General features: G+C 42.3%; 1 protein-coding gene across 3 annotated transcripts in view; it reads right to left on the bottom strand.

Annotated features, from left to right (window-relative positions):
• SLC44A5 (solute carrier family 44 member 5) overlaps nucleotides 1-27,668 on the bottom strand; it is a 333,196-nt gene that overhangs the window by 95,844 nt on the left and 209,684 nt on the right. For all 3 annotated transcript variants that reach the window (XM_060232035.1, XM_060232034.1, XM_060232033.1), the window contains exon 3: nucleotides 17,458-17,531. In XM_060232035.1, the coding sequence (XP_060088018.1) occupies nucleotides 17,458-17,531 (74 nt within the window). The remainder of the gene's footprint in view (nucleotides 1-17,457; nucleotides 17,532-27,668) is intronic.

Here is a 27,668-nt window from a genome sequence, read left to right on the forward strand (position 1 = left end):
AAGTCTGTTTTCACATTGTATCCTTATCTGAATGGCCCAGGCTATCCCAATCTCATCAGATCTCAGAAGCTAAGCAGGGTTGGCCCTGGTTGCTATTTAGATAGAAAACCAATAAGCAAGTCCAGGGTTACTACACAGAGGTAGGCACTGGCAAACCACCTCTGAATGTCTCCTGCATTTAAAAACCTACAGGATCACCATAAACTGCTAGAGACTTGACAGCACTTTCTACCACTGCCATTTTCACATTGTATCCTAGATAATCAAAGCTCTTATACAGAAACCCGGCCAAAAAGAACAGACACCAACTTCCTCTGGAAAGAATTTGCAGTGTTTTCCATGTACTAATTCATGGATTTGCATATGTGATCAGACAATAAAACATATTCTTGTAGAACAAGAATATGATGCTTTTCTCTCTGCAGTGTACAATGATGTCCTCAAGGACAAAGAATGTTTTCTCTATATTTTAACATTTTTCTCCATCTACTGCTGCAAAAAAGCAATAAATATCAAAATTAAATATCAGTCTTGTTCCAATAATTTAGAATTAGCTGCTGCTGTCAATAAGACAGGAATTTTTATCTACACTTAGTTTTTTTATATTTCAAGAACATAATACAAAATGGAGGAAAATGTGTAGTCTCCTTCATCAACCCAACCCACAATGTTATGCACACAGAAGCCAGACTTTCTCCCAGCATACAACATCTCATTTCAGACATATACCATGCTACACTTGCATAAAAACAGTGTGCCTGGGGGACAGTGGTAGACTTGGACCTTAAGAGAGATCCTTATTCAAGTACATTCTCAGCCACAACTAACTGATTTCTGCTAACTGATACAACACATTTCCCATCCTCAGGTGCATATTTGTATGGATAAACATAACACCTGATCTTAAATTAGATACAGACAACTACAATGCATATGATTAAAGTAGCTGTTTCTACATTCCCTATAATAATATAGTTATCTGTTACATTTATCTATCTAATAGCGCTTTGTCTAAGGCTGCAGTCCTAGCAACCCTTTCCTAAGAGTACAAAATGAACAAAATTGCAATTACTTGCTAGTAGAGATGTTTATGACTGTTCCCTAAACTACTCTTTGATTTAATTCAAACACACTGTCAGTGGTGGGCGTCTCCCCAACCCCAACTCCACTAGTGGAAGAGCTGAACCATTGGGAGCCTACTCTTTGCCAGGAACAAACAACACAAAAATGGTCCCGCACAGGAACAGAGATTAAGAGAGCAATTATGGGGTTAAAACAAGGAAGGAAGGGAGTTTTAAATAGAAGAGTATGATGCTGGAGCTAAGGCAATACACAGGTTGACCAGTTTTAAGGAATATAATTTTCTTTGTTGAATTATTTTGTTCCTAATTCACAAGCACACACACTGGGTGTGATCACACGAGAGATTTGGCCTGACCTAGCCAGGCCTCCCCTCCAGATTTAATGTGCACGATGACATGAGCACGTCTTCCTCCCGAGTCCTGCCTGGCCTTATCTCATCTTAGGCTGGGACAGGGTTAAATAGCTACTGGGAACTTTCTGGTAGCAAATCTCGAAAGTGAATGCAGGGCACATTTCCCAGCTGTCTGAATGGCCAGAGCATGCAATGAACATGCCCTGCACATGCATGAGCAGCCTGAATGCTCCTCTAGCATGTGCAGCCCATGCCTTTACTGGCAGCAGGGCGGGGGCTGTATGATAGCCATGGCATGCATCAGAGCACCAGCTTTTTCAAAGCCAGGATACTGCCAAATTCCCAATGGGGTCCCACCCATTGATTTAATTTTGGTTTGTTACTATGAAATCAGCTTCTTACAGTTGGAGATCACGACCTGCACCCAGATCAGATGTTTACATAGGTTTAAATAGGTGCAAGAATATCTGCTCACAGAGCATAGTTTCCCCCCTTTTCACATCAGCCCCAAATGCCCTCTTCTGTGTTTCTGGGGGTCTTTTGGCCCCCTGGAATGGCACTTGGGGAGGCATCTGGGGCTGCTATGGGAAGGGGGATGCAGGAAAATCACACTCCGTGAGTGGAAGCTATCATAGCCAAAAGAAATTTTAGTCGGGATCCAACCCCTTACCAGTGATGCAGAAGGTAGAGGAGGAATATATTGACTTAACAATGTAACAATTATATTGATTTAACAATGTATTCTATAGCAGAGGGAAAATGAAGAAGATGTCCAACATAATATTTCCCATTCCCTTTCCTATACAGCAGCCCTATGGCGCAGAGTGGTAAAGCTGCAGTACTACACTCCTGAGCTCTGCTCACGTCCTGAGTTTGATCCCGGCAGAAGCTGGTTTCAGATAGCTGGCTCAAGGTTGACTCAGCCTTCCATCCTTCCGAGGTTGGTAAAATGAGTACCCAGCTTGCTGGGGGAAAGTGTAGATGACTAGGGAAGGCAATGGCAAACCACCCTGTAAAAAAGTCTGCTGTGAAAACGTTGTGATGCAACATCACCCCAGAGTTGGAAATGACTGGTGCTTGCTCAGGGGACTACCTTTACCTTTTTTTCCTATACAAGAAACAGTTCAGCAATATTCAAAAACTAGACTGCAAAGGTTAGTGTCATAATTAGCCTTAAACAGCAGTGCATTGCAGTATGTTGCTGTGAACTGCCGCTGACCCAATATCAAGTAATAAATGAAATGGAACCCAAGCATACAGAGCTTTTACACCCATAAAATATTGTGCATGGTTGAATGCTTCTGATTGCTAGCAATGACAGAGAAGGGCTGCCTTAAAGGCAGAGAGAGGGAAACAGCTATATCAATCAGTTGATCATTACTTTAAAACAGTATTTTAGTGTTTCTTTATGGAGAAAACAAAAAGATGAAATTGAAATTTTATATACTAAAGATAGCATGTGTGTTACATAATACAAGAAAAAAGGAAGCTGGACACTCTAAATAAAGATTCAAGTATTAGCATTTGATATCAATGTGTCAGACATTGTTATATCTTCAAGAATTCTTTTTAATTGGAGCCCATGCTGGAAAATAAACAAACTGTAGCACTAGATTTATTGCTGAATATTTCTATATGATGCATCTTCTCTGATGCAAACAATTCCAAGATTTTCCCCTCCCATATCATACTGAGCCCCGCTGCCTCTCCTGGCAGCAGGGCAAGGGCTGTGTGATTGCCACAGCACACATCAAAGAGTGCTGGCTTTTTCAAACCTGAGATTCTGCTGTGCCACATTCCCAGAGTGATCCCACTCCGTGTTAAATACGATATGATGCACCTTCTCTGAATCAAACAATTCCAAGATTTTCCCATCCGATATCAAACTGAGCTTTGGTAAGCAAGGGGGGAAAATTCCATTTCAAAGCTAAAGTAATTTTTGCAGCCATTCATATATTAAGATGGATTCTTTATGAAAGGGATAATTATTAATCATGTTCAAAAGACTCAACACTTGGTCTTTAAAGATGATTACCCTTATAATTTTTTTCAATATTCATTATCACCATTTACTATAAAGCCATATCTTTAAGCAAAAGAAAAGCTCCTTTGAATTTCCATCCTGGATTAGACCTATACATTCAAGAAATAGGACAGTGGGTGCGATCACACAAGAGATTTGGTCTGACTTAGTCATGCCTCCTCTCCAGATTTAATGTGCACAATCCCACATGCACATCTGCCCCCAAGTCCTGCCTCTCTTTATCTTGTCTTAGGATGGGCTGGGACCAGATTAAATAGCTACTGGAAACTTCTCAGGAGCAAATATCTAAAGTGCATGCAGGTCACATTTCCCAGTTGTCTGAATGGCTGGGGTGCAAGATGCACGCACCCAGTACACACAGCAGCAGTCTGAATGCTGCTCTTCAGGACAGGGGCTGTGTGATTGCTACAGCACACATCAAAGAGTGCTGGCTTTTTCAAAGCTGGGATTCTGCTATGCCAAATTCCCAGTGTGATCCCACTCTGTGTTAGAATTTCAACAGTGGCTTCTCTGATGCTAACAAATCTATAACCCACCTTTTCATATTCAGTCCCAGCACTGTTATTCAGAAGCAGCATTCAGACATTATGGTAAACTGTGGTTTGAGTCACCTATTGTTTGTGCAACAAAGACTGAGTTGTCTGTTTCTTGCCTCTTTCATGTCTTCCAGCAGGTAGATTTCCTCCCCATATCCTGACCCTGGCAACATGGGGCATTGCTACTGGTTTGTGAATTAAGGCATCACAACAAACTACAATTAGTGCAAACTGTGGTTAACACATTAGCTCGGTTTGGGGCTAACCAACTATCTACATTCAGATGTCATAACTACTTGGTTTATAACGTCAGTTGGGTGCCAAAATCTTATAACTTGGCAAACCCGTACTGTAAACTTACAGCAACCAGTCATTGAGAAGCATTAAGTGTAACAATGGGATAGATGACTCAGACATAACATATGTGCAAGAACCTGTCAGGGATGTACATTTGAAAACCCCTTGTGTAACATTTTTGCTTTTCTGAGTGATCCCTTTATGTGTAACGTTTGTCAAAGCACCTCTATGTAACCTCTCTCAAGGCACCTCTCTCTGCAGTGATGTGTTTTATGCTGCCTTCTTGCGTTCTTATTTTCACTGCCACCAAAGGCTCTCACCTTAGAATTTTTAGTTGAACCCAAAGAAAAGGATGGCTAAGTTGTATATGGTAGACTGACAGAATGGTCAGCATGTGGGGGTGGCTCTGAGGTAAAAGGGCATCTTTTAAAAGAAATGGTTGCTTTCTTAAATATGAATATAGTTTATTTACAAATAGAACATCATCATAGTTTATGTATGGTTACTAAGCATAGTACTTCCAGATAGGTACAATAGTGTAATGGTTCCTTAAACAGACTAAGCCACACAAACTTATTTTCACACTTGCCACTTGGGTCAGTAACTTCCACAAAGCTTAACTTCCCAACTTGCCACCTAGGCTAGAACACAGATTTCTCTCACACTCTACAGCTTTAATGGTATTTGTCTGTGTCCTTTACAAAGTTTATATCTCTGCTACCTAATTTTAAATAGGCCCGGCCAAACAAGGTCTCATTTGTGTCAGATCCGGCCCTCATAACAAATGAGTTTGACCCCCCTGTTTTAGATCATAGCAACATACATTTAAAACTCCACATAAAAAAAAACACTCCACATTAAAATGTAGAACTAAAACACACCACCAGTATTTTCATGGCAAAACACAACACCATGCTTCAGTCATTTCACTGGTGTGAACCAAGCACTCAAGAAAGAAATCAGGAATGGCAAACATCTGTTGTATTAATATGTTAGTCCTACATCTTCTCTTCCTTTTCTTTTCTTCCTGTGGGACTCAGTCAGCGGCTAAAACCACCAGAAGGATCTCATCAAGGAAAATGCACCATTAGAAAATCTACTTCCACAGAAACTCAAGAATCAATTGCAAATCTGTTGCAGCTAGCTGAGTATAAGGACTTGTAGAATGTTTTACTGTTCTTTTTTGTTTACCCTTAATGGTACATTTTAAGTGTTTTAATATGTGGAAATACAGGTCTGCCAAATTGTGCTTATGGCTTTTTAACACTAGCAATTTACAAAGCCAATGAAGCAGATAATAGTACACATGATCCTGAATTTATACATCCCGGTAGCAGTTGTATAAACATTCAGCTGTTTCTCCTTAGCTACATAAGAAAAATTCTGTATACTCCTTCACAGGTGGCCTGTCGTCCCAGTAGGTAATCCCCAGTCATGTCTTTCAACACAGATTAGAATTTATGGCAGTAGCAACACCTCACAAACAGAGCTAGAGACATGGAGGAGAAAATCTGAACTGAAGAATGAACACTGCCTCCAAACTGCCATATAAAACAATGAAGTGGCTGTGCTAGTTATTTGCTACAATTCAGTTAAAACAGGTGCTCAGAAGGTTCTTTGTCAGTAAAATGGAAAAAAAATACTTTCATTAATAAAAGAATGGCTATCTTGATACGATCCGTTAGAGTATGATCTCTCTCCTTGAGCCTCCCTGTCAAAACACACTGGGAGCTAGATCATGGCAACAGTATGCTTTCAAATGCAGAGAAGCACAGGAGACTCCAACAGCCAAGTTTCAGCAAGACACCCAGTAGCATGAGCTCTTGCACACAGGCCAAAGCATGCAAGTACTTTGGGGCACTGCCCCTTGGAACCAACAAAGCCAAGGAAGGCTAGTTTGGTCCCAATGCAATGATCACAGACTGCCCTAGGTGTGAGGCTTTTGTGGTCCCCCTCCACTTCATGAACCTTTGACTTTTCTGTAAATAAACAAAGACTTTTGTAGTGTTTCCTGTATTTCCCCTAGATAATGGTTTGCATAAGACCACAACTTAGATTGCTTCTTGTGTCAGTAAAAACTCTTGATTTTTTAAATTTTAGAGCTGGACTGAACACAAATATCCATATCAAGAATGTCCCTGTGATCAGCTTGTAGAAACCCTGGATACTTCCCTCATTTCCTTCCTTGATCTCTTTTTATAAAAATGTGTTGATTTCCTATTGGTTATATGTTGCTGTTGTGTAGATCAGCATAGAACTTGTTCTTTTCTGCAGGATCTGCTTGAAGGGTTGGGGCATACACACTGAAGAGTGTTGCATGCTGCTTGTTTTGAAGTGGGAGGCGCATGGACATGATGCGATCTGAGTGACCTGTTGGCAGCACCAACCCTAAATCAGACTTTTCCCTGCAGCCACTGTGGCCGGACCTGCCTGTCCTGCATTGGTCTTGTCAGCCACCAGCGAGCCTGCAGCAGACGTGGACTATTGCACCCTTCTTAAATCTTCGTTCGCGAAGCCAAGCCGAGAGAGAGATATGTTGCTGTGTAAAACTATGATTTGTTTCTCATAATAATATAATTCTTTCTTTTAAAAATGTTCCTAAACAAGCAAGAGACTTTGTAAGTAAATGTTATAGGCTGAATTCTATTAAAACATTTGAATGAAAATCAGAACTATTGCTCCACTGGTGACATCAGCCGAATGACAAAAGAGAATAACTCAAGCGAAATATTCCTGTAACTTATCATCATTCAACAGCCAACCATCACTAAAGCAGGAACGGATAAATACTGTTATAAATCATCAATTTTGATCTTGCAAGAAGACTCCCAGTTCTATCCTAAGCACAGCTGATGGCTATTCGGATTGCAAAGAAGGATTACTTTGCATCCAGAATCGCATCTGCGACCTCGCGCCCAGCACAATTGTTCAGTATAATTCGGTCATTAACAGAATTGCCGCAGGGCAAACAAAATAATAGAGAATTGGAAATAGGCTGTGAGGCTTTTGTGAGCTTTTTCGCAGATAAGGTCTCGTTGCTCCGACACGACCTACCCACTATAATTAATACAGTAGATGAACTTGGGGCACCGAGCACGTCTTCTGGTTCAATTCTGGACTCCTTCGGTCCACTCAGTCTGGAGGAAGTCGACAGGATCCTTGCAGCTGTGCGCCCTACGACCTGTAGGTTAGACCCGTGCCCATCTTGGCTTATAAAGGCTACCCAAACGTGGCTGCGTGAACCACTACAGGACATTATCAACAGGTCCCTGACTGAAGGGATCTTCCCCACACCTTTTAAAGAGGCAGTGGTCCGTCCCCTCTTTAAAAAACCATCAGCAGACCCGGCCATATTGGCGAACTATCGGCCGGTGTCAAACCTTCCCTTTCTGGGCAAGGTCATAGAGCGGGCGGTAGCGATTCAGCTGCAGGGATTCCTGGAGGACACTTCCGCACTGGATCCATTCCAGTCCAGCTTCCGGCCAGGTCACGGGACGGAGACAGTTCTGGTCGCCTTCATAGATGACCTTATGCGACATCTGGACCATGGCGGTTCCGCAGTGCTGTTATTAGATCTGTCAGCCGCTTTTGACACGGTTGACCATCAGCTACTGACTAGCTGCCTTGCCAATGTGGGGATTCAGGGATTGGCCTTACAGTGGCTGACCTCTTTTCTCCAAGATCGGGGACAAAGGGTGGTGATAGGGGAGGAAGCATCCCAGAGGCACTCTTAGCTGTGGGGTGCCGCAGGGAGCGGTCCTATCCTCGATGCTATTTAATATCTATATGCGCCTGCTTGCCCAGATTGTCAGGAGGTACGGACTGGGCTGCCATCAATATGCAGATGACACCCAGCTCTATCTATTGATGGGTGCCAGTCTGACTGTACCCTGGAAAATCTAGACCTGGCGTTACAAGCCGTAGCCTCTTGGCTCAGACTAAGTCGGCTGAAATTGAATCCGATGAAGACGGAGATTCTCTACCTGGGTTGGGGCGGTCCGGGGAGAGAGATCCAGCTGCCGGCCCTTGACGGGGTACCATTGATACCAGTCCCTAAGGTCAAGAGCTTAGGCGTGCTTCTTGAGTTCTCCCTTACAATGGAGGCTCAGGTGGCAGCCACTGTTAGATCTGCCTTTTTTCATCTTCGGCAAGTGAGGCAGCTGGCCCCTTACCTGGAGCGCAACGACTTAGCGACGGTAATCCATGCTACGGTCACCTCAAGAATAGATCACTGTAATGCTCTCTACATGGGGCTACCCTTGACGCTAACCCGGAGACTACAGCTAGTGCAGAACGCTGTGGCACGGCTGCTAATGGGGCTGCCGCAATGGGAGCACATTCAGCCAATGCTGAGAGAGCTGCACTGGTTGCCTGTTGTATTCCGAGTTCGCTTCAAGGTGTTGGTATTAACCTTTAAAGCCCTCTATGGTCAGGGACCTGCCTATCTACGGGACCGCCTTTCCCCATATATCTCCCAGAGAGCACTGCAATCAGGGACAAAAAATCTGTTGTCCGCCCCTGGCCCAAGAGAAGCCAGGCTATGTGTAACAAGATCCAGGGCTTTTTCAGTGGCAGCGCCAGAACTTTGGAACACCCTCCCAGAAGCTATAAAGGCCCTGCGGGATTTATCTGCGTTCCGCAGGGCCTGTAAGACCGAACTGTTTAAACAGGCTTTTGTGATCTAACTGAAAAAGGGCTGTCACCGGACACCGGTGGGTCTGATCATAGTTAAGAAGTCAATACCGCCTATACTGGATTGAAATAGCGCTATAGAATGGTTTTAAAGTTGATGTAAATTATGGTTTTATATTTTTTATTGGATTAATTGTTTTATAATGTTGTAAGCCTCCCTGAGTCCGCTTGCGGAGAGGGCGGGATATAAATGAAAATAAATAAATAAATAAATAAATAAATAAACAAATAAATAAATAAATAAATAAGTCAATGGGCTTCTGCTTAGGATAGCACTGCTTAGGATCACACAAAGGGTGTGATTCTGCTTAGGGTGGCAATGTGGGTTATCTTTTTACCCAAAAAAGAACACTTCAAGATTTTGGGGGAAAGTGGGAAACAAATTCTCTTCTGAATTGCATACAGAAATGCTACTTAAACTAATCAGATATGTAAAGGTAGTATTTTAACCCATGCTTATTTCAATCACTAGAAAGTTCGTTGTCCAAGGGGTAATAAAATCATTGTTGTTGTATGGCAACAGGGCTTTTTTTTGAGCAGGAATGCACAGGAATGCAGTTCCGGCTGGCTTGGTGTCAGGAGTGTGGCCTAATATGCAAATAAATTCCTGTTGGGCCGTTTCTACAAAAAAGCCCTATATGGAACAATGGTGACATCAGGGGTTTGTGGCCTAATATGTAAATGAGTTCCTGCTAGGTTTTTCTACCGAAAAAGCCCTGTATGGCAGTGTGTGCAAATAACCAGGAAATCTGAACACCTGAGACGACAAACAACATGTGAAAAGAAGAACTCATTCATAGATATCCAAAGACTAGGGGGAATCTTTTTCTTCCTATTATTTCCCTCAACTAAAAGCCAAAGGACAGAAATATGCAAATAGTATTACATCATGGGATACTTTAGGCACAACTCATGACTGCAAAATTGATTTACACTCTACTTTCCTTTTATATGACCTTTATTGACTCCCATGCATTTCGAACATGACAAGAGTCTGGAGTCTGTCCAAGACTGATTTCATCTTTCATTTAGAAATACAGCAAGGGGGAAAGTGTGAACCAAGAGAGGTGAACAGTACTACTAATTAAAAAAAACTAAATAGCATGAGAATGCTATATGAGGTTCTCTCCATTTACATATGCCAATAACTGAAAAAGAGTGCAATAAAAATTAAAATATTTCTACCATATACAAAAGATCACTAGGCATAAAAGTTGGATCCAGATTTAAGGGTTGAAAGGTTCTGTCTTGAGCATTTGAAAGTATGCAAAGGTTTAATTGGTTTTGTGTCTGTTTGTTAACAGATACATTCAGCTACATGCTATGTAAGTTTCTGTATAGACTTCCCAGTAAAAGCAAAGCTGTTTCTATTGTCTGTGACTGATGCCTGAGGGAGAGAAGGGAGCTGGCTAAGCATTTGGCTATTTTCTCCATCATTTTGTGATAATTTCATAAAGTATAAGATTTTGAGAAACTTCTCATACAAGACTGCTGTAGACCTAGCAAGATAATCTGGAAATATTTGTACAGAGCTGGAAAGAGAAGAAGGTTCCCAGAAGTGCTGCACAACATCTCCCTGTCCTCCACCTGTCTGTCTCCAATTCACTAGTATTTGGGCCAATCCACTATCCAGATCAAGGTACTATGAATCAGTTACAAGAGTGTCCATATATTAAACAACCTGTTTCTTAAAGATAAAAACTACATAATATCTTTTATTAAGGCCAACTAAAATATCACAACACAATATGCCAGCTTTTGAGTTCTCCAGAATTCTTCATCAGATTGGATATTTAAAAAAAAGAGGGAACAAACCCCCCCCCCCACTTTTCAAGACCTTTTCTGCTTCAGGCTGGCTACCATGTATGCTAAAACAGTATTAATGTGCTTATGAAATTTCCATTCATTCCACTTTCTGTGATCATTAATGAAATATTTCCATAGGTTTGACAAGACTTTTCCATGACTTCAGGCTTGATTCAACTCTTGTTGACACCCAGCTCTATCTACTAATGGGCGGCTGGCCTGACTGCGTCCCAGAGAACTTGGACCGGGCTCTGCAGGCTATGGCAACCTGGTTAAAGCAGAGTGGGCTGAAACTGAATCCAGCGAAGACAGAAGTCCTTTGCCTAGGTCGGGGCGCCCGGGGAAGGGAAATACCTCTCCCGGTCTTCGACGGGGCGCTGCTGAAAGCGGCGTGCCAGGTCAGGAGCCTGGGAGTTTTACTGGAGCCTTCATTATCAATGGAGGCCCAGATTGCAGCCACTGCCAAGTCAGCCTTCTTCCATCTGAGGCGGGCAAGGCAGCTGGCTCCCTTCCTGGAGCACCAAGATCTGGCAACGGTGATTCATGCAACGGTCACCTCGAGACTGGACTACTGTAATGCCCTCTACATGGGGCTGCCTTTGTACCAAACCCGGAAGCTGCAGCTGGTGCAGAACACGGTGGCCAGATTGCTGTTGGGGGTCCCAAAGTGGGAGCACATACAGCCTGGGCTGCGCAAACTGCACTGGCTGCCAGTTGTATACCGGATTCATTACAAAGTGCTGGTTATTACCTTTAAAGCCCTATATGGCCAAGGACCTGCCTACCTTAGGGACCATCTCTCCCCATATGAACCCCAGAGAGCACTGAGGTCAGCTGGGAAAAACCTGTTGACCATTCCCGGGCCGAAAGAGGTGAAGCTGCAAAGCACCCCCGACTGGGCCTTCTCCACTATGGCTCCACGCCTATGGAACCAACTTCCAGAGGAAACGCGGGCCCTGCAGGACCTTGAACAGTTCTGCAGGGCCTGCAAGACTATCCTCTTCCGACTGGCCTTCACTAACTAAGAGGGAAGCTGCTAGAGGACTTGCCATCGGAAAATAGCACTAGCATAGCATATTATACTGTTTTATTAATTTTAGATTTTAATCAGAATTTTAATTAAACTGTTAATGTAGTTGTTTAAAAATTTTGTATAACTAATGTATGGAATTTTGTTGTGAGCCGCCCTGAGCCTGCTCCGGCGGGGAGGGCGGGATATAAATAAAATTGTTATGTTATGTTATGTTATGTTTGTACATTTATCAAACCCAAGACCTGTTCAAATAATTTTAGTCAGAAATTCAGAGCCAAATAATGGAAATCTTATGAAACAGGATAGTGAGGTGAATGAGATGTGCCACAATGACAGAGTACTAAGCTTCCTAAGAATCCTCTGCCAAAGACAGGCAGTGCTTTTTATATAGGGAGCACAAGGGAATGATGTATCCTTGGATTAATTCTGAAACTTCTAATGCTGAGCTTTCTCCAGTCCAAGAGACAATGAGCAAGACATTTATTTCAAGTATTTCAAGTCTCGTTTGTATAGTGATTTTGTTTTCTACAGTAAAGAGATTTTACTGTCTAGAAGGATTGTACTTTCACCCTGCTGCTATCTCCCTACCCCCAACCCCCGCTGTGAATAGAACACTGACAATTAACAAATAAAAATTTAGTCACTGACACTGCTGACTTTGTTGCAGCTCAGTCTACATTCTTTACATGCTGTTGGTAATGGGAATTTGTCCATTTTATCTGGTCTATAGCACTTCAGTATTTATTGTAGAGAATAACTGAATGAGATAGCAAGTTTCATTGAAACAAAGCCAAATCAGAATGGGTTTTTACTGGAAAAGTGCAGCATCTTATTTAAAGAAAGAGGGAATCCAGTCCAGTTCCATTAAAGTTAATGGGAGTTTTGCCATTGAGGTCATTACCCAGTAGTTGTATTATGACAGCTGCATTAATCATACAAGAAAAACAGAGCTGCTACTGGGCTTCGTAACTTTAGTCTCTATTTCGCTAAGGGACAAGCAACACATGATACAGTAAAGCTTTCTTTGCTGTGGCCCTCACATTGTAGAATGGCCTGTCTGAGAAGGCTGGAAGGCTCCCACTCTCCTGGTTTACCACAAACTTTGCAAAGCTGAATTATTCAAGAGGGATTATTTACACAGGCAATACAGCAGCTGTACAAAAGGCTTCACAAACTTCTTTGATAAATTATTGGGAACTGTAGTATATAGTGTGTATAGTTTGCTGTGGGTTGGATCCTATTTATGGATGGGCACAAATAACATTTGTGCCATTTGGTTGTGATTTGTAGCTGAACCATGCACTCATACTCACTAGGAGGTTTGCATAGCTACAGATTTGCAAACCATTTAAAATTTAAACCCCTGATTTCTGCTTCCAGAGCAAAGTGACAGGAAGCAGAAAGCAGGGTTTAAATGGCTCCATGCCACAGCTTTTGGTGGCAAGCAAAAAGCAAGGGGTAAAATTGCTGAGAGGCATTTCACTTCCAGATTTCTGCTGGTGACAAACAGTGGCTTTTCAAAGGAGCAGAACGCAGTGGTTTGAATAGCTTCAAACCATTTAAACCAAACAGCTGAGTGGCAGGGAACTCCAACAGATCAGCTTTTTTTTTTAGTAAAGCCAAACAAAGCAAAATCACTGTGCACTGAATTCCAATTAATGTATTGGGGAAATTTGTAAATTAATTAAAATAAAAGTTGATTAATCTGTACTGTGTATTCTTTACAATTATTACCCATAATAAATTGTTTCAAAGTCCATATATCAATTTAAAAGTTTATGTGTTCAAACAGAACTTTAGTTCCACTAAATATCCAAGCCACCATTTTATCCCAACAAGTTGTTGCTGAAGCTTCTTGGATGAGGAATTTAAGTGACTACATGTGTCCAAGGTGAATTTAGGGGGAGGTATTTGTGAGTCTCCTGCATTGTGCAGGGGGTTGGACTAGATGACCCTGCAGGTTCCTTCCAACTCTAGGATTCTATGATTCTTTTTTTTTTTTTGGTAAAACAATTTTATTAGTAACATATGGTAATAAATCTATATCTAAATCTTACATCTTTAAAAATTTCTTTTATCTACCCCATATATTACTTTCCACCCACCCCTCCCCCCGTTACTTGACCCCCGCCAGTGTTATTTACTTAAAAAAATTATTAAAGGTACCCTTAACTATTAAAACAAGAATTTATATTCTTCTTCTTTTTAAAACTTAATTATTATCAAAAATTGTCCATTGTCCTTTTATTTTCCACTCTTTTTCTATATATCTTCTAAACTTTTTCCACTCCGTCTTAAAAACTTCTAAATCATAGTCTCTTAATATTCTTGTTAATTTGTCCATTTCACTCCATGTCATAACTTTTATAATCCAATCCCATTTTTCTGGTATTTTTTCTTGCTTCCACAACTGCGCATACAATATCCTAGCAGCTGAAAGCAAGTACCAGATTAAAGTTCTATCTTCTTTTGGAAATTTTTCCATTTGTAATCCCAATAAGAAAGTCTCTGCAACTTTCATTACTTCATATCCCAATATCCTAGAAATTTCTTGTTGAATCATTTGCCAATACTGTTTTGCTCTTTCACAAGTCCACCACATATGGTAGAGAGAACCTTCATGCTTTTTACATTTTCAACATCTGTCTGGCATCTTGTTATTCATCTTTGCTAATTTTTTAGGAGTCATATACCATCTATACATAATCTTAAAACAGTTTTCTTTAATACTTTGACATGTTGAAAGTTTCATAGAGTTCTTCCACAAATATTCCCAAGTTTCCATCTGTATTTCTTTATTTACATTGCCCATTTGATCATTTGAGATTTCACTACTTCATCTTCTGTAGACCATTGTAGAAGTATTTTAAATACCTTTGAAATTAAGTTATCATTATCTCCAAGCAGAACTTTTTCCATTTCTGTTTGCTCTTTCCTTATTCCTTCAGTGGGATTCTATGATTCTAAAATACTTTCTCATGTTTCAAACTCGATCTTCTTCTGGTGGCAATGTTGTAAGGCTATTTCAACTGGAACCCAAATGGTCAATGAATTATTTCTGCTACAGTACCAAGCCATCTTGCCTTTGAATATATACACTATGGGCGTTTCGCACTTACCTTAAGCCGGAGCGACGTCCCTCTTCACCGCGCAGCATCTGCACGGTTTTCGCACTAATTGCTGCGGAGCACCTGGAAGAGCCGCAAAGTCCCGCGGCTTTTGCGACGCAAATGTAAACCACCAAAAACCGGTTTACATTTGCGCCGCAAAAGCTGTGGGACTTTGCGGCTCTTCCAGGTGCTCCGCAGCAATTCGTGCGAAAACCGTGCAGACGCTGCGCGGTGAAGAGGGACGTCGCTCCGGCTTAAGGTAAGTGCGAAAACGCCCTATGTGTTGCAGAAAGGTGGCAGGGAGCTGTTTCCTTCTCCTTGATGGATTGGCCTGCAGTTTGATTGGTTGAGGCCAGAGGGGAACAGGGTCCCCCAGGAGGACTGTAAGTACATGCAGTCTTTGTTAATCCTGTGGCTGACCGATCATGCCTCTCCAAGGGCCCAAAGTGGTGAACACCCCAAAAAGTAGTCTGGGTGGCAAGGCAGTTCCTGTGTCATATGTGTTCATGTACCCACTCACGTTCAATGTGGCCTGTGAGCTCCAGCCTTGCCACTGCCTCCTGGAACTGTTTGTTGATCTGCCCTCCTCCACCCCAACAACTCTCTGACACCCTCTGATGGAGGTGCCAGCAACATTGGCACATGGCAATGTTGTGAAGCATGGAATAGATGACAAAGAGTTTGGCAATTGCCAGGGGCTGCATGACCTGCCATCCTCCCATATGGTGAAGGCAACAGAACCATATCTTCAGATAGCCAAATGCTTGCTCAATGACCATGCATGTCTGGTAGTGGGCCTGGTTGTAGGTTGTACAATCTGGAGGCTTGTCTTTGAAATATAGTGTCAGCAAATAATGGAGGCGGGGATATCAGCAGTCACTAGCATGGACAGAATGTCACCCATCAGAACTGTGGGCACATGCCTGGGATCCCACTCTCACTATCCAGACTACTGACCCATCAGTCATCCTTTGCTCACTGCCCAGAATGCCAGCAGGTGGTTGAGACTTAATGCTGCCCTCATGACTTCACATTGCCTGGATGTTCATGATGCAAAAATGATGGTGGTTGTGGTACACTTGCAGCTCCTCTCAGAGTGCAATGAGGACAATATGGGTGCAGTTCACAGCACCCACTTTGTTTGGGAAGCCTGTAACTGTTGTAAACCCTGCCTGGATGGGTGTCAGCTCTGTCATTTCTGTGGAGGAGCCCACATGTAGGTGGCTTCCCACAGTGCCTCACCCCACCTCTGAATCTCCCTGTGTCTGACTGGTATGACCATGCCAACATCTGGAAGCAATGATGGCCATCATCAGCCTAACTGGATCGAGGCTGAGAAGACACATCTATTTAGGTTGGTGTAAGAGCATGTGAATGCAGGCCTTGTGACTGCCATGACCAGCTTAGCCGCTACACACCGCCATGCTGTGACGGATTGCACTTTTAAAAACTTATAATGATGTACAAACTGCTAAAGATTAATTCTTCACAGAACCAGAGACCCATAAGTGACAGGCTGCTCCAAATAATCTGATTGGTTAGCATCAGCAGAGCAGAGAAAACTTGAGAGCTGAATGCTGAGGAGAAATTCAGTCTGATTTTAGCTATAGCTGAACAGAGTCCAGTACTGATCGTGTCTGAATTTAGTTCTAACTGAGAGCAGTTTAACACAAAACCTACTGAGAAGGTTGGCAAGGAAAAGTGGCAAGTAAGGTGAAGATTCCCAGTCAGCTCAAGGAAAGGGGATAGATCTTCTAGTGAAAGAGCAGCATCCCTGCCCATATCTCTTGGTTCTGCCTGCAATTTCCATCATGGCCCAGCTGTTGCAACACAACACCTGGATGGGATACTGTTATGCAGTGCTGATTTCATTGCAGCCTCAAAAACCCAGATAGAAACTCTGTTTCCTGCCACTACAAAGATGGCACTAACTAAACCGTTCAGATAGCAGACTATTGGCACCACAGTTACACTGGTGGCCCTTAGGAATGAACTGCCCACTACAGAGAATGACATACTATAAAAGAGCACTTCCATTAGTCTGTCATAATGTTTAGTTTTCTCTCAGTAATGTTATTTCAGGCTAAGATGCTTACTAAGTGTTATGCTGAAAGCCAGCAGCTCTGCATCCCACTGTTAAATAATCTCTTGGGTTATTTATGTTGTTCTTGCACAGACTTTCTGATAACATTATAAAGATGGTGAAGTCTCTTGAAAGATAGAACTTTTTTCTTACTTAATAATTGCTCGCATTTTTCAACTACAATTACCTCTTTGAATAATTTCAGTTACAGAGAACAAAATTATTGAATCATGACAATTCTGCCTGCATTGTTTCAGCTTTGATTTTCTTTTATCAATACAGACATCATTTTAACTCTACCCTCCCCACAAAAGAAAGATGTTAATGAATGTAATTATCCTTAATTGAAGTCCATTTAACTAAACAAGTAAATGATTACACACCAATGAATTAAGACTCAACTATATCAATATTTACTTACCCACAATTCCCAAAGCAATGTAACCCAGGATGACCACTACAAAGATGGCACAGCAGAGAACATCTGTACATTGCCTAAAGACAGAACATATTAAGTGATTAGAAATGTGCTCAACAATACCACCATGTCCTGAAATACAAATCAGTTATTGAAGGTTCGAGGTGAAAACTGCACCAGTACAACATCATTAGCTTCCAATCCATTCACCTTTCCCAAAACCTTATGACAAGAAATACACATCTAAAATGCCAGCAAACACATGCACACTCAAACTGTTAATATGCTTGCTCTTAGGAAGGAGTTGCTTGCATTAAAGGGTTTGTTCTATTGAAGAATGTAGACATTACTCCAAGCTAATGTGCAACGCAACACTGCCCATGGTGGCTAATTTCCTTCTCAGCCTGTGTAAACTTTCTCAGCAAGGTGAAGGGACAGCCCGACTCACAAGTCACGAGAAAAAAACTGAGATTTTGCATGCCTCTATATGCAACCTAATAGGAGGGAAGATGGCATGGTACAGCCCAGTCTCATCAGATCTTTGAAGCTAAGCAATGGCAAACCACCTCTAATTCTCACTTGCCTTGAAAGTCCTTTGCATGTCAGCAGTGACTTGAAGGCACTTTATACACACGTGCAACCTAAACAAAGAGTTTGTGGAAAAGCATATGTGACTGCAGTTTCTGTTTGTAATGAATGCATGTGGTGCTCATTTGTCATGAATGGAAAGATGCTGTGGGCATGCTATCAGGAGGAATTATTGTTTATTAACAACAGAGGGAACATAATATCTTTTATTTCCATTGTTCAAGGCAGGGGAGTAGCTAGGGCTTTGGGGGCCTGGGGCCCAAGATTTATGTGGGCCCCCCTATGTGTGTGCACGCCGCCAGAAACAGGATATGATGTCACTTCCGGTGATGTCACTTCCGCAGGATGGCCACCACTTGCGAGGGAGCCCTGCTGGAAACAGGGAGTGATGTAACTTCCCCAAAATGGCCACCACTTGTAGGGGGGGGGAAACAGGAAGTGGTGTCACTTTGGGGACGGCACCCCCCCCCCAAGATGGCACTGCGGTGCGATCTAGGTCATGTGATTGATAACCTGATTACCCCACCACACCATGTGACAGGGAGAAATGCCACAAGCAGCCTGCTGGACCAGCTGTTCTCCTTGTGCCTTGAACTTGTGGGACTTCTATATTAAGCAAGCTTACAAGAAAAACAAGGAAAACAAAAACAGGCATGCTGATGTGGTTTTCAACAAGCAAAGCTATAAGGAGGTCCCCAGCTTGCTGGGTGACCTTGGTCCAGTAACACAAGGTCACTGAGAGGACACTGAGGAGGAAAACACCTTTTTAATGAGAAAAGGATGAGGAGTCTGAGCCTTTTCAGCATGATAGAGGTTTATACAGTTAAGCAGGGGAATGGGGGGGGGGACAGGCAGGGAAAAGTTTTTCTCTTTCTCCCATAAATATAAATCCAGGTGAGTAGCCATGTTGGTCTGAAGCAACAGAACCAATTTAGAGTCTTTCTCCCATATTACTAGGACTCAGGGGCACCCAATGAAATTGATGGACTGTAGATTCAGGACAAAAGTCAATGAGTAATAACATTATACAAGTCACTGGCAGAGAACATAGCAATGGCCACAACCATACACAGTATGCTTTAAAAGTAGATCAGACAGACTGATAGAGGAGAAGTCCACCACAGTGGCTACTAGGAAAGGTGTCTGAAGACAGCCTCCAAATACACAGAGAGTATACCTCTGAATACCATGGCTAGGAGGCAGCATCTCTATGCCTCTATGCCCTTTCTGTCAACCCTCTAGAGCAGGAGTGGGCAAACTGTGGCTTGGGAGCCACGTGTGGCTCGTTCACACATATTGTGTGGCTCTCAAACCCCCTGCTGCCCTGTCAGCTGGCTTGGAAAAGGCATTTTGTGTTTAAACCAAGCCAGCCAGCAGCTTGGAAAATACAGTTAAAGTTGCTTTCTTTCCGCCTCTCATCAGTCCCCCCCATTTGCCTTCTTGCCTTCCTTCCTTCTTGTGGCTCTCAAACGTGATGTTTATGTCTTGCGGCTCTCAAACATCTGACATGTATTCAATGAGGCTCTTATATTAAACAAGTTTGGGCACCCCTGCTCTAGAGCAAATGGCTGGACTCTGGAAGAAGCAGCATGCTGGACTGGATGGGCTGAGGATCCACTCCAGCAGGGTTGTTTTTAAAGTGGGAGGCTGACATCTTCCTCCCTGAGCTCCCTGGGGAAAGCTGCTAGCATACTGGCGTGAGGACTGTCAGATCTGAGAGACCCAAGTTCGAATCTCCCCTCTGCCACATAAGCCCACCAGGCACTTTCAGGCCAGCTGTGCACTCGCTGCCTAACCTACGTCACAGGGCTGTTGTCAGCATGAACTGAAAATGAGAGAGCAACAGTATCGCCTACCCAAAACTCGTTGGAAAAAAGATCTCTTGAAATCTCTTTTGAGGCAGATCTCCTGCTCTGCCTCTCCCTCTGAAAGAACCCGAAGGTGGGGGCAGCTTCCGGGGGGGGGGACCTCTCTCGGGCATCCTTCTGCAGGGCGCCCATTCCCACGGCCTCAGCCGCAAGTGGTCTGAAACCGGTTTCAAGCCGCCCCGTGTAGACAGGCCCAGAAAAGGTGCCAAAAGTCACTCCCAGAGCGGCGACTGGCCCCTGCAGCGCCTTCCCGCACTCACCACGGCTCCTCCTCCGGCGCCTCCCTGCATGGGCCCATTCTGCGCCGTGTCCGCCATGCCCGCGCCGCCGCCACAGCCCGGGGAGGACAGAGTTAATCCACCGGGAGGAAACGGGAGGGGGGAGAGGGAAGGAGAACCCGCAAACTCCGGGCGAGGCTGCTGCGGCCGCCGTCCCACGCACCCCAGGGAACGCTCGAGCCGTTTCCGGGTGGAAGGAAGGCCAGAGAAGGGCAACGGCTGCCGAGTGCGCAACGCGCGCGCTAGCATTGCTGTGTGTGCGCACAGCCTAAATGGATCGGAAATCTTTCCTGTGCGTCTGCTGGAAAGCAGGGATGGGGGGAGTTATACCATCCAAAAAGGGTTTCCGTTTTCCTTTCCTCCCTCATGCAACAGGTAAAGCTTCCCCATTCTCTGCCGCTAGCCGCAGGAGACGGTGTGCCTGATGGATCCTGCTAGCTCCCCCGCCGGGGGCCCCCCAGACCCCCCAGACCTGGGGTGACCCGCCCCCCCTCCCTACGCCACTGGTTCAAGGCAACTTTCTTTAAATGGCAACCCACCTCTGAATCAGGTCACATTGTGAATTGTAAGAAATGAGAACATATTCCAGAGTGTACATTGCTATCTAAATGGTGCTTCTGACCTTGTTGGTTGGCTTTTATCCTGCCCATCAGGCTAAATCTAGAAGAAGAAGAAGAAGATATTGGATTTATATCCCGCCCTCCACTCCGAAGAGTCTCAGAGCGGCTCACAATCTCCTTTACCTTCCTCCCCCACAACAGACACCCTGTGAGGAGGGTGGGGCTGGAGAGGGCTCTCACAGCAGCTGCCCTTTCAAGGACAACCCCTGCCAGAGCTATGGCGGACCCAAGGCCATTCCAGCAGGTGCAAGTGGAGGAGTGGGGAATCAAACCCGGTTCTCCCAGATAAGAGTCCGCACACTTAACCACTACACCAAACTGGCTCTCCTAAATCTAGTGAATCAGAGTCTGCCTACGGGTCTTTAGTTGGTCACACAAACACCCATGCTGGGTGGTATGTGGTGCTGGAAAATACTGTCAAGTCACAGCTGACTTACAGCAAATCTGTGGGGTTTTCAAGGCAAGAGACATTCAGAGGTGGTTTGCCATTTCCTGCCCTCTACAGTACATTTTTTTCCAATATTATTTAATATAAACCTCTTTTTAAATTTTTATCTTTTCTGTCCTTACCCTTTTTTTCTCTCCCCCTTCCTTTTCCCTCATCACTTCCCTCTCCCCCTTGATTTAATTTTAAACTTTAATGGATGGTAAAGAAACTGCTGTTAGTGACATATTGATGTCTATGAAATGATTAGAAGATAAGCTACCTTTCTTATTTTATTATACCTACTTAGAATATTTATTACTTATCACAAGTAGCATGAATAGAAGATAAGCTACTATTCTTATTCCCATCACTCTTATTTAGAATAGATTTTGAGTCCACTGGCACTTTTAAGACTAACAAAGTTTTATTCAAGCTCACACCTTGAATAAAATTTTGTTGGTCATAAAGGTTCCACTGGGCTCAAACTTTGTTCTGCTGCTTGAGACCAACACGACTTGAGACAACTACCCACCTGGATCCATCTAAATTGTGGCCGCTGGTCTAATAAAAGAGGCATCTTTCACTCTGAGTTGGCTTTGACAAACATAAACTCATCTTATAGACTTTATAACCTTTGAGAGACTCCCCAGTAATCTCTGTGGGACCAGACTGCTTCTATTTTTTGGCAGCTCTACAATGTGACATAGTACCGAAGCTATTTATATTTTACTTGAATGTACATCCCCTGTGTTCACTACTAAACCTTGTATTGTGTAAGATTGGTTAGGAGGCTGCAAGTTAACACATTTTGTATTACCTCCTTTGATATCATTTTGTATTTTTCATCTTTGTAATGTAACCTTTGTTATGAATATAAACAAAAATTAACAAGAAAAAAAGAAAAGAAAAGTAGCTTATCTTCTATTCATGCTTTGTTCCACGATTTAGATGGTATGGGGCAATAGACAATGCCAGCTGATTTGTTTGGAAACAAAGAATATAGCCAACATTTTTTCCCTTTGAAATGTCACCTTCCCGTAAGGTTGGTGATTTCTTTGGCTTTGAAGTTAGAGGGAATGGCTGAAGACATGGCTTGAAAAATTCTGAGGCTTCACTCCCTTGTGCAAAATAGCATAGCTTCTTATTAAGGGCCTCAAATGTGTTATTAAGTAATAATAGAAACAAATCCTGTAGCTTTAATAAAAGAATGCCCACTGGGCTCTCAGTGTCCGTTTTGGAGGTTGCTACAACAATAGTGCTAAGCATTCCAAACCAAGCCATGGAGCATAGGGGTGGACCTGATCAAAACAGTGCTTTAAAGGGTCCTGTCCCCTTCCACTGTGGTGTCCCTTAGAAGAGACTTGCTGGAGATAGATATGGCAGTGACCAGCAGGGACTCATTCAGCCAAATGCTGGTAGCCATTATACAACTGGGCCCACTCTGCCACTGACAACTACCATGCAGCTGGGCCATAATCTTCCTAAGAGGAAGGCTGCTGGGGGAGAGACAGAAGGTTGAAGATGTAAAACAGATAAAGGTAGATTGGCTGGATGGGAAGAAGAGAAGGAAGAAGGAAAAGGAGACAGGCTACAGGGTCTGGTAGGGAAGGGAAAGAGGGAAGAACTACAGGAGAAAAAGGGCTCACCCTGCAAGTCCTTTTGGGTTGCCTTTCTGTACTATAGTATATGCAGTCTGTGGCTGTGCATTCATATAGTATAATTCTAGAAAGATTAGAAAACTGAGTTGACAGCTTAGGCGAATATTGTTTATATGAACAAGGTATATTCCCTATGAGTTTATCATATATGTGATCCATAAATGAACAATATTATTCTATTTTGCATACAAATATTCTGTTCTCATTAATCAATATTTAATAATAATGAAGCTTCATTAATTTACTGGAACAGATTTTAAAGGAGTCAATCTGTGAGTATCTGAAGGACAACTTGGTGATCCAGGGGAGTCAGAACAGCTATGTGTCCAATATATCCTGCAAGACCAACCTTGTCTTCTTTTTTGATTGAAGGACAAGCTTACTGGATCATGGGAACATCATCAATAATATTTACCTGGATTTCAGTAAAACTTTTGACAGGGTTCCCCATGATGTTCTGAAGGATAAATTGAAAGACTATGGACTGGACTTTAGGATAGTTAGGTTAATAGGAAACTGGTTTGAGAATCACACCCAAAGAGTAGTTGACAGTGGCATTTTGCCTGATTGGCAGGCAATGGCCAGCAGGGTGCCACAAGGCTCAGTTCTGGCTCAGTATTTTCCAATATTTTTATATGGTGGAGGAACTACTCGTTAAATTTGCAGATGACATCCAATTGGGAGGAATAGCAAGTGCACCAGAAGATACAGAATTCAATGAGATCTGGATATACTGGGAAAGTGGAGGATCTGAACAAGATGCAATTCAACAAGGGTAAGTGAAAAGTTCTACATCTGGATAACAAAAATGAGAAGCATGCATATTGGAAGGGGGACACACTTCTGGGTAGCTGTGTGTGTGAACAACATCCTGGAGTACAGGTGGACTGTAAGCCAAATATGAGCAGTCAGTGTGATATAATGGCAAAAAAAGGCTAATGCAGTCTTGGAATGTATCAACAGAAGCATAATATCCAAATCACAAGATGCCATAGCCCTGCCGTAAATTGCATTGGTCAGGCCACACCTGGAATACTGGGTACAGTTCTGGAGGCCTCATTTCAAAAAGGATGTGGACAGAATGGAACAGGTGCAGAAGACAGCAACAAAGATGATCAGGGTCCTGGAGACCAAGCCCTACCAGGTAAAGCTGAGGGACTTGGGAATGTTCATTCTGGAGAAGAGGTCGAGGGGGGGGAGTGATTTCTCTCTACATATTTGAAAGGCTGTCTCATGGTTGTATTTTGTTACCTTGTCCCTGACATGGACTGTTTTGTGCTGGTTACGAACTGTAATAAAATCACTATACTGAAAGGCTGTCGGTTATAGGAGGGCAGGGAGCTACTCCTGTTGGCAGCAGAGGATAGGACTCACAATAATGGATTTAAATTACAGACAGAAAGATACCAACTGGATAAGACAGATTTTTTTACAATAAGAGTAGTTCAGCAGTGGAAGCGGCTGCCTAGGGAGGTGGTAATCTTCCCCTCACTGGAAGTGTTCAAGCAGCAGCTGGATGAACAATTTCCAGGGATGCTTTAGGCTGATCCTGCATTGAGCAGGGAGTTGGACTAGATAACCTATATGGCCTTCCAACTCTATGATTCATTGGTTTTGCATTTAAATTACAATCTAAGGTTGTAAAAATCTTTTCAAAAATATCCAGCTCTGCGCAAACAGCAGTATGACAGCAGGTAAATAATGAGAAATCCCTATATAAAACATACAAGAGGAACAAGAAGGTGATTCCATGCACATCAGTAACTGCTCCACTATAGAACAAAAATATTTCATACATTTAATGCTAGTCCTTATATTTCCAATTGGCTGTTAATAGCTGCACACACTTGGTATAGGTGGTGATTAAACAAAAACATGCTGTTCCTGCTGGAAACCCTGTATAATTGCTTGACACTGAACTCTTATTGCACCTTTCATAGTAATGCATCCATATACACTTTCCTCCTCGTTGCAGCAAACTCACTAAATTCCTGTAACCTCAGTCATCAACTGTTAAACAAAATGCTATATCTCTTTTTACTCCAATTCTCACTTCATGTTCTAATTTGACTTTACACTGATTTTCAAGTGATAACATAGTGATAAGAGCAAGCACAGCTGTATCGATTTGCTCCAGAAGACGATTCTAGTCTCCCTGTTCTGACAGACAATTGCAGACATCACGTGAATTATAAATACAGGAGGATTGAAATCAGATTACAAATCATCCTTTCTGTATGATTTAATCAGTTCAGAAAACTGATACAAGCAGGTTTAAAAAGCTGTCTTTCTGTTTCCTATGTGTGCACGTGCACATGCACATTTGAAACTAACTTTCTGTCTTTCACAAAAGCCACCAACAAGTAGTAGAGAAGTTGAGAAGCACTTTAAGTGGCACTTAAGTGGTCAGATTTATGGGCCAAAATACACATGCCACTGGGGACTCCACAGCTGCAACCACTAAGAAGTTTTTCCTAGAGCTTCTGAGAACTTCACACTGAACATGCTTGGAGGGTGACTGCTTTTGACAGTTCCAATCAGATGTGAACCAAGCCTCAGACCTCTTCGCCTTACCACCATTTGACTTCTGTGCAGCTGCTGGAGTGGTTTCCAGCTGCACATTAGCTGCAGTAGCTAACTGTTGTGTCTTTAAACAATTGGCTACAGAGTGACATATAGTGACAACTGGCCTACCAGGCTCTGCAAAAACATGTGTATGAATGCTGCCAATCCAAACAAATTAGCTATCATTAAAACTGCTAATATTTGGATTTAGATAAGCATCAAGTGGTAATTTAAAAAAAAACCTACAGTTTTTATTTACTTTGCTCACTCTTTTAATCAAACGATTGGTTATGGAGCAAAATAGGAGCCAAGTGCACCTTTAAGACCAACTTAGTTTTATTCAGAACATATGCTTTCATGTGCTCTCTAAGCACACTTCATCAGACGAGGAATCCGGCACAGTGAGCAAAGCCACACATAGCTGGTAGTCAGTGGCTCAGAATGCAAAATGGTACAAATTTAAGATCCAATGACAGTATAGTAAAATTATCTGGTAGAAAGTGGTTTAGAATGCAAAATGGTACAAATGTAAGATTCAATGACAGAATAGTAAAATAACAAATTGAGCAAACATCTTCATTATCCAGATTTATTTTTATTTATTCTGATGCTTAATTTGTGCTACTCATTCACTAAGACCCTATTTTTGTCTAGGTTTGCTCCACAGGAAGAACTGGACTCTTCAGGTCTATCAATATCTATAAAAATCCCACACTAGCAGCAAGTCCCCTTTTGTTGTTTTTGTTTTAATTTTGTGATTTTCCTTATATGTTCTTTCAAGGTGCTTCCTGCTGGAGGCTGCTTTAACCTGTCTACTCTTACAGATTAGCAAAGCAGAGGTTTCCTACAGGGCTTACGAGCCCAAATGCATGTATTTTGTAAGATGTAAAAAGTTGTTCAAAAGGATTTCACAGAATCCATTTAATTCATGACCTGATTTCAAATATGTTCAAGGGAGAGACTAGCACATTCACAGACAAAGAATTTTTTTTTTGCTAACATTTTCTTTTATACTTTCTGAACAGCTTTGTCAAACTGGAGATTGTTTTCTATATAATGCAGTTATATTAAGAATATGACATGAATTCTTCCCAACCCCCTAGCAACCACTATTCTGTATGTAGTACTCATCAGCAGTCTGAAATAGATTATGCTCCAAAACTTCGTTCTCATCTACTACTAGTATTAAATATTAAACACATGCAGTAAAATTAACATAGGAAACCTGAATACTGCATAAACCTCATGAACCAAACAAAGATTCATTTCCCCACACAACATTGGTCTGAGATGTTATAAATTCTAACAAAGTAGCAAGATGTTAGATCTTATCAGATGGTAATTACGTATTTCATATTCTGATGGTTAAATAATTCTTTTACATTCTGGCTCAGCTGAAAGGTGCATGAATGTTAAGCTTATTTCTAATAACTATGTTACTGTGGCTAGATAGCATATGTTAAGTGCATTTTCCTAGTTTAAAGAAACATTTTTCTGCCTGGGTTTACAGGGGGGGGGGGGGAATCTATCAGCAAACCTGTCAGGAAACTGAATTATTATGTAGGTTATACACACATCTTATGCTTATTTTCTAGATCACTGCAGAGAAAAATAAACAGAACAATGTATTCTATTGCGAGAGTGAGGCAAGAAGGATACAGGAGACAGAAACTGTGATTCTTATCAAAGCAGTACAGAAGTATATTAAACAGATTTCAAATGTAATTACAATTTGCATTCTGATAATATCTGTGGCATTTTGCTGCAATAGATACTCTTCTACTATTAAAAATGGAAGAAATCACAGAAGAAAAAGAAGTGAAACAAAGAAACGGAACAAAAAAAGGAACAAAGAGAGTACTCTGATGTTATGACCCTAAAAGTGCATGCTGCTTGCAATGTCAATATATTGTTGTAATACAATTTGTACTGTTGTGATACCACAACAGTGGTTGGACAATATCCTAGGCATTTATTTGATAATACAGTAGCATTTGAAATCAGTAAAAGACGGGAAAAATTTTTCTTGCATTTTTAAGAAGCAAAAAAAAGCTCCCCCTCCCCCCATGGTTTCAAAATTTCCAGAAATTTTACGTCTCTTTTTTAAAAAAAACTGGATAGATGATACTAGAGAGGTTCTATAATCTCAGGTGACGAGCATTCAAGCCTCTGAAGTAAACAAGACTCAAGTTCTTATCATGAAAGGTGGC

The sequence above is a fragment of the Heteronotia binoei genome, chromosome 2 (genome assembly GCF_032191835.1).
Source record: "Heteronotia binoei isolate CCM8104 ecotype False Entrance Well chromosome 2, APGP_CSIRO_Hbin_v1, whole genome shotgun sequence".
NCBI classification, from domain to species: Eukaryota; Metazoa; Chordata; class Lepidosauria; order Squamata; family Gekkonidae; genus Heteronotia; species Heteronotia binoei.